General features: G+C 42.2%; 1 protein-coding gene across 2 annotated transcripts in view; it reads right to left on the bottom strand.

Annotated features, from left to right (window-relative positions):
• Nucleotides 1–1,307: 1,307 nt before the first annotated feature.
• LOC110531314 (aminoacyl tRNA synthase complex-interacting multifunctional protein 1-like) overlaps nucleotides 1,308–8,524 on the bottom strand; it is a 44,842-nt gene continuing 37,625 nt past the window's right edge. For both annotated transcript variants that reach the window (XM_036973672.1, XM_036973673.1), the window contains exons 5-7: nucleotides 3,457–3,659; nucleotides 2,277–2,475; nucleotides 1,308–1,587 (exon numbers count right to left, since the gene is read on the bottom strand). In XM_036973672.1, coding sequence (XP_036829567.1) covers nucleotides 1,421–1,587; nucleotides 2,277–2,475; nucleotides 3,457–3,659 — 569 coding nt within the window. In that variant the 3' untranslated portion in view covers nucleotides 1,308–1,420. The remainder of the gene's footprint in view (nucleotides 1,588–2,276; nucleotides 2,476–3,456; nucleotides 3,660–8,524) is intronic.

Here is an 8,524-nt window from a genome sequence, read left to right as displayed (position 1 = left end):
GCTGTCAGGATGGAGCTGTCAGGATGGAACTGTTAGGATGGAACTGTCAGGATGGAACTGTCAGGATGGAGCTGTCAGGTTGGAACTGTCAGGATGGAACTGTCAGGATGGAGCTGTCAGGTTGGAACTGTCAGGATGGAACTTTCTGTTCTCTCTCTCCTGTGGTTCCGCACAGCTTTTAAATCCCTGCTGTTTCAGTGTGTTTGAGGTAAACAGGAAGAGGGAGACCTTCTCTGTCCGTCTTTCTCCCTCCCTCTATAGTGTTGGGTCGTAGTGAGGTTCTCTCTCTCTCCCTCTATAGTGTTAGGTCGTAGTGAGGTTCTCTCTCCCTCCCTCTATATTGTTGGGTCGTAGTGAGGTTCTCTCTCCCTCCCTCTATAGTGTTGGGTCGTAGTGAGGTTCTCTCTCCCTCCCTCTATAGTGTTGGGTCGTAGTGAGGTTCTCTCTCCCTCCCTCTATAGTGTTGGGTCGTAGTGAGGTTCTCTCTGCCTCCCTCTATAGTGTTGGGTCGTAGTGAGGTTCTCTCTCCCTCCCTCTATAGTGTTGGGTCGTAGTGAGGTTCTCTCTCCCTCCCTCTATAGTGTTGGGTCGTAGTGAGGTTCTCTCTCCCTCCCTCTATAGTGTTGGGTCGTAGTGAGGTTCTCTCTCCCTCCCTCTATAGTGTTGGGTCGTAGTGAGGTTCTCTCTCCCTCCCTCCATAGTGTTGGGTCGTAGTGAGGTTCTCTCTCCCTCCCTCCATAGTGTTGGGTCGTAGTGAGGTTCTCTCTCCCTCCCTCTATAGTGTTGGGTCGTAGTGAGGTTCTCTCTCCCTCCCTCTATAGTGTTGGGTCGTAGTGAGGTTCTCTCTCCCTCCCTCTATAGTGTTGGGTCGTAGTGAGGTTCTCTCTCCCTCCCTCTATAGTGTTGGGTCATAGTGAGGTTCTCTCTCCCTCCCTCCATAGTGTTGGGTCGTAGTGAGGTTCTTTGTTTTATAATCTACATCAGGAAAAATATAGAAATCCACCATGTTTCAACATTTGTTAAAAACTTTATTGAAAGTTCCTCACATTCTGACAACAGCAATCAGCTTAAAGCTTACCCAGAAGTGTGTGTATCTGTCTGTGTGTGTGTGTGTGTGTGTGTGTGTGTGTGTGTGTGTGTGTGTGTGTAGGTGTGTGTGTGTAGGTGTGTGTGTGTGTGTGTATCTGTCTGTGTGTGTGTGTGTGTGTGTGTGTGTGTGTGTGTGTGTGTGTGTGTGTGTGTGTGTGTGTGTGTGTGTGTGTGTGTGTGTGTGTGTGTAGGTGTGTGTGTGTAGGTGTGTGTGTGTGTGTGTGTGTGTCTGTGTGTGTGTGTGTGTGTGTGTGTGTGTGTGTGTGTGTGTGTGTGTGTGTGTGTGTGTGTGTGTGTGTGTGTCTGTGTGTGTGTGTGTGTGTGTGTGTGTTTATTTGATACTGCTGTTGGTGAGGGTTGGGGCTCTACAGAGGCCTTTCCCCCTCACCTCAAACCCCACCCCCCTGTAGGTGGCCACGCCCCTGGAGTCCGTCTGCAGATCAGGAAGGATCTGCTCCCACACCTTCTCTCTGGGGCTCAGCTCCCGGTCTGGCTCCCCTAGGGGACAGGAGGATACATTACATACTATTAACTCTAACCCTGACACACCTTCTCTCTGGGGCTCAGCTCCCGGTCTGGCTCCCCTAGTGGACAGGAGGATACATTACATAGTATGAATGTAGTTACCAGGGTGATAGAAAGATGAATGTAGTTACCAGGGTGATAGAAAGAGGAATGTAGTTACCAGGGTGATAGAAAGAAGACTGTAGTTACCAGGGTGATAGAAAGATGATTGTAGTTACCAGAGTGATATAGAAAGATGAATGTAGTTACCAGGGTGATATAAAGAAGAATGTAGTTGCCGGGGTGATATAGAAAGATGAATGTAGTTACCAGGGTGATATAGAAAAAGGAATATAGTTACCAGGGTGATTGATAGAAAGAAGACTGTAGTTACCAGGGTGATAGAAAGATGATTGTAGTTACCAGAGTGATATAGAAAGATGAATGTAGTTACCAGGGTGATATAAAGAAGAATGTAGTTACCAGGGTGATAGAAACAGGAATGTAGTTACCAGGGTGATAGAAAGAGGACTGTAGTTACCAGGGTGATATAGAAAGAGGAATGTAGTAGGAATGTGTGTATGTGTGTGTGTGTCCGTGTGTGTGTGTGTGTGTGCGTGTGTATGTGCGTGTGTGTGTGCGCGCGTGTGTGTGTGTGTGTGTGTGTGTGTGTGGGTAGTTACCAGGATAATCGTAGAAAGTGACCCTGTCCCCAGGTACAGCGTTAGTGGGCGGCTCCAGAAACTCCACCTGGGCGTCATCATCGTTATCGTTATCATGGGCATTAGGGGCGGAGCCACAGAGAACCATCGCCGTGGAGACCACGCCTTTCACCCGACAGGGACGCACATTGCACAGCAACACCGCCAGACGACCCTGAAGCTACACACACAGGCACACACATCAGAGAGAAAGATACACACTCTCTGAATAATAACAATTTACACACTCTCTGAATAATGACACTTCTAGAGAAAGAACCACACTCTAAATAACAACACTTCACTTCTAGAGAAAGATACACTCTAAATAACAACACTTCTAGAGAAAGATACACTCTCTAAATAATAACCTAGCACTGATTTCACTTTATTTTTGCCAGACACTGACAGCCAGTGAGTGATATGAGAGATGGCGGTGTGTGTGTGTGTGTGTGTGTGTGACAGCGTTTCAGGTCCTGTTCAGCATGGTGGTGTGTGTTGTGTATCTCTGGCCACCCAGAAGCATTGTTAAAAGTCTGTCACTACAGACTGGTGTCTCTGACACATCAAACAGGTGTGTGTGTGTGTGTGTGTGTGTGTGTGTGTGTGTGTGTGTGTGTGTACAGTATGGGGTGTCTGAGACAGGAATTATTTTCTGCACAGTGGTCAGCTGTTTGACAACACATAGAGATACTGGTCAGAGTCCCACTTTAAACTACATGACAACACACTGTCTAAAGGAGGCAGAAGGAGACTCACAGAGAAGTGTGTGACCTGTGTGTGTGACCTGTGTGCGTGACCTGTGTGTGTGACCTGTGTGTGTGACCTGTGTGTGTGACCTGTGTGTGTGACCTGTGTGTGTGACCTGTGTGCGTGACCTGTGTGTGTGACCTGTGTGCGTGACCTGTGTGCGTGACCTGTGTGTGTAACCTGTGTGTGTGACCTGTGTGTTTAACCTGTGTGTTTAACCTGTGTGTGTGACCTGTGTGTGTGACCTGTGTGCGTGACCTGTGTGTGTGACCTGTGTGTGTAACCTGTGTGTGTGACCTGTGTGTTTAACCTGTGTGTTTAACCTGTGTGCGTGACCTGTGTGCGTGACCTGTGTGTGTGACCTGTGTGTTTAACCTGTGTGTTTAACCTGTGTGTCTGACCTTTGACCTACCTGTTCCTTAGGTATGTGTCGTAGCGCGCTGACCACCGTGCGGGGGGCGGGCTCTCCCAGATCCACTTCCTGGACATACAGAGCCCCGGCCAATGGGTGGTAGCGGACGCCAACGATCCGACCAATCCGCAGGTCGAGGCGAGACACGTCCATGCGAGGCTCCTCCTCTAACGCAGACTCAGAGTTTGTTCTCTCCCTCCTTCCTGAGAGAGAGACAGAGAAAGAGAGGGAATTGAGAGAGAGAGAGAGAGAGAGAGAGAGAGAAAGAGAGGGAATTGAGAGAGAGAGAGAGAAAGAGAGAGAATTGAGAGAGAGAGAGAGAAAGAGAGAGAGAGAGAGAGAGAGGGAGAGAGGGGCGGGGCCTTCGCCAGGGTTACAATCTGAGCCCTGCACCCTTCAATATTTACATCAACGAATTGGCCACTATCTAGAACAATCCTTAGCCCCTGGTCTCCACAATTCACAGGCTAAATGTCTGCTCTTCGCACCTGGTCTACAGCAGCACCTGGCCTACAGCAGCACCTGGCCTACAGCAGCACCTGGCCTACAGCAGCACCTGGCCTACAGCAGCACCTGGCCTACAGCAGCACCTGGCCTACAGCAGAGCCTGGTCTACAGCAGAGCCTGGTCTACAGCAGCACCTGGCCTACAGCAGCACCTGGCCTACAACAGAGCCTGGTCTACAGCAGCACCTGGCCTACAGCAGAGCCTGGTCTACAGCAGCACCTGGTCTACAGCAGCACCTGGCCTACAGCAGCACCTGGCCTACAGCAGCACCTGGTCTACAGCAGCACCTGGCCTACAGCAGCACCTGGCCTACAGCAGAGCCTGGTCTACAGCAGAGCCTGGTCTACAGCAGCACCTGGCCTACAGCAGCACCTGGCCTACAGCAGCACCTGGCCTACAGCAGCACCTGGCCTACAGCAGAGCCTGGACCTGGTAGAGCAGTACTGCCAGACCTGGGCCCTGGCAGTAAACCCCAAAAATACTAAAATAATGATTTTCCAGAGAAGATCCAGATCTCAGGGAATTAGACCAAAGTTCTCAATTGGTACAAAATATATAGAGTACTGTACACACTACAATTACTGAGGTTTAAATATATAGAGTACTGTACACACTACAATTACTGAGGTTTAAATATATAGAGTACTGTACACACTACAATTACTGAGGTTTAAATATATAGAGTACTGTACACACTACAATTACTGAGGTTTAAATATATAGAGTACTGTACACACTACAATTACTGAGGTTTAAATATATAGAATACTGTACACACTACAATTACTGAGGTTTAAATATATAGAGTACTGAACACACTACAATTACTGAGGTTTAAATATATAGAGTACTGTACACACTACAGTTACTGAGGTTTAAATATATAGAGTACTGTACACACTACAATTACTGAGGTTTAAATATATAGAGTACTGAACACACTACAATTACTGAGGTTTAAATATATAGAATACTGTACACACTACAATTACTGAGGTTTAAATATATAGAGTACTGAACACACTACAATTACTGAGGTTTAAATATATAGAATACTGTACACACTACAATTACTGAGGTTTAAATATATAGAGTACTGAACACACTACAATTACTGAGGTTTAAATATATAGAGTACTTACACACTACAATTACTGAGGTTTAAATATATAGAGTACTGAACACACTACAATTACTGAGGTTTAAATATATAGAGTACTTACACACTACAATTACTGAGGTTTAAATATATAGAGTACTGTACACACTACAATTACTGAGGTTTAAATATATAGAGTACTGTACACACTACAATTACTGAGGTTTATATAAATATATAGAGTACTGTACACACTACAATTACTGAGGTTTAAATATATAGAGTACTGTACACACTACAATTACTGAGGTTTAAATATATAGAGTACTGTACACACTACAATTACTGAGGTTTAAATATATAGAGTACTGTACACACTACAATTACTGAGGTTTAAATATATAGAGTACTGAACACACTACAATTACTGAGGTTTAAATATATAGAGTACTTACACACTACAATTACTGAGGTTTAAATATATAGAGTACTGAACACACTACAATTACTGAGGTTTAAATATATAGAGTACTTACACACTACAATTACTGAGGTTTAAATATATAGAGTACTGTACACACTACAATTACTGAGGTTTAAATATATAGAGTACTGTACACACTACAATTACTGAGGTTTATATAAATATATAGAGTACTGTACACACTACAATTACTGAGGTTTAAATATATAGAGTACTGTACACACTACAATTACTGAGGTTTAAATATATAGAGTACTGTACACACTACAATTACTGAGGTTTAAATATATAGAGTACTGTACACACTACAATTACTGAGGTTTAAATATATAGAGTACTGAACACACTACAATTACTGAGGTTTAAATATATAGAATACTGTACACACTACAATTACTGAGGTTTAAATATATAGAGTACTGAACACACTACAATTACTGAGGTTTAAATATATAGAATACTGTACACACTACAATTACTGAGGTTTAAATATATAGAGTACTGAACACACTACAATTACTGAGGTTTAAATATATAGAGTACTTACACACTACAATTACTGAGGTTTAAATATATAGAGTACTGAACACACTACAATTACTGAGGTTTAAATATATAGAGTACTTACACACTACAATTACTGAGGTTTAAATATATAGAGTACTGTACACACTACAATTACTGAGGTTTAAATATATAGAGTACTGTACACACTACAATTACTGAGGTTTATATAAATATATAGAGTACTGTACACACTACAATTACTGAGGTTTAAATATATAGAGTACTGTACACACTACAATTACTGAGGTTTAAATATATAGAGTACTGTACACACTACAATTACTGAGGTTTAAATATATAGAGTACTGTACACACTACAATTACTGAGGTTTAAATATATAGAGTACTGAACACACTACAATTACTGAGGTTTAAATATATAGAGTACTGTACACACTACAATTACTGAGGTTTAAATATATAGAGTACTGCACACACTACAATTACTGAGGTTTAAATATATAGAGTACTGTACACACTACAGTTACTGAGGTTTAAATATATAGAGTACTGTACACACTACAATTACTGAGGTTTAAATATATAGAGTACTGAACACACTACAATTACTGAGGTTTAAATATATAGAATACTGTACACACTACAATTACTGAGGTTTAAATATATAGAGTACTGAACACACTACAATTACTGAGGTTTAAATATATAGAATACTGTACACACTACAATTACTGAGGTTTAAATATATAGAGTACTGAACACACTACAATTACTGAGGTTTAAATATATAGAGTACTTACACACTACAATTACTGAGGTTTAAATATATAGAGTACTGAACACACTACAATTACTGAGGTTTAAATATATAGAGTACTTACACACTACAATTACTGAGGTTTAAATATATAGAGTACTGTACACACTACAATTACTGAGGTTTAAATATATAGAGTACTGTACACACTACAATTACTGAGGTTTATATAAATATATAGAGTACTGTACACACTACAATTACTGAGGTTTAAATATATAGAGTACTGTACACACTACAATTACTGAGGTTTAAATATATAGAGTACTGTACACACTACAATTACTGAGGTTTAAATATATAGAGTACTGTACACACTACAATTACTGAGGTTTAAATATATAGAGTACTGCACACACTACAATTACTGAGGTTTAAATATATAGAGTACTGTACACACTACAATTACTGAGGTTTAAATATATAGAGTACTGTACACACTACAATTACTGAGGTTTAAATATATAGAGTACTGCACACACTACAATTACTGAGGTTTAAATATAAGCTCAACTGGACACCTTAACGAGGCAGTGAATGAGCTGAGAGAGAAAGCACGCAGGGCATTCTACGCCATTAAAAAACTAATTCAAATTGAAATACCTATTAAAATGTGTCTAAAACTAATTGAATGTGTCATTGAACCAATTGCACTTTATGGCAGCGAGGTGTGGGGTCCACTTGCAAAACAAGATTTCATCAAATGAGACAAAAACACCCCATTGAAACCCTGCATGCAGAGTTCTGTAAGATTCTCCTACATGTCCAGAGGAAAACTACAAACAATGCATGCAAACTATTTGGTTACTGATCATGGCCAAATAGATAGAGTTAGAGTTCAGATAGAGTTCAGTGTGTCAAATCGCAGGGCCTGTTGTCCGGACCTCTGGCAGTCTCTATGGGGGTGCCACAGGGTTCAGTTCTCGGGCCGACTCTTTTCTCTGTATACATCAATGATGTCGCTCTTGCTGCTGGTGATTCTCTGATCCACCTTCTACGCAGACGACACCATTCTGTATACTTCTGGCCCTTCTTTGGACACTGTGTTAACAAACCTCCAGACGAGCTTCAACGCCATACAACCCTCCTTCCGTAGCCTTAGCTTTCCTAACTGCCTGTGTATATTGGTTTCTAACTTCCCTGAAAAGTTGCATATCACGGGGGCTGTTCGATGCTAATGCAGAACGCCACAGGATGTTTTTGTGCTGGTCAAGGACAGACAGGTCTGGAGTGAACCAAGGGCTATATCTGTTCTTAGTTCTACATTTTTTTGAACGGGGCATGCTTATATATTAAGATGGTGAGGAAAGCACTTTTAAAGAATAACCAAGCATCCTCTACTACTGACGGAATGAGGTCAATATCCTTCCAGGATACCCGGGCCAGGTCGATTAGAAAGACCTGCTCGCTGAGGTGTTTCAGGGAGCGTTTGACAGTGATGAGGGGTGGTCGTTTGACCGCAGACCCATTACGGATGCAGGCAATGAGGCAGTGATCGCTGAGATCTTGGTTGAAGACAGCAGAAAACAACATCTGTCACTCCAGTGTTCGTTTGCTTTATTGTAATGACTTCACCACTATGGCCTATTTATTGCCTTACCTCCTTACTTCATTTGCACAGATTTTCTATTGT

Source organism: Oncorhynchus mykiss, unplaced genomic scaffold (genome assembly GCF_013265735.2).
Source record: "Oncorhynchus mykiss isolate Arlee unplaced genomic scaffold, USDA_OmykA_1.1 un_scaffold_289, whole genome shotgun sequence".
In the NCBI taxonomy this organism is placed as follows: domain Eukaryota; kingdom Metazoa; phylum Chordata; class Actinopteri; order Salmoniformes; family Salmonidae; genus Oncorhynchus; species Oncorhynchus mykiss.
This window is presented reverse-complemented; position numbering and strand designations above follow the sequence as displayed.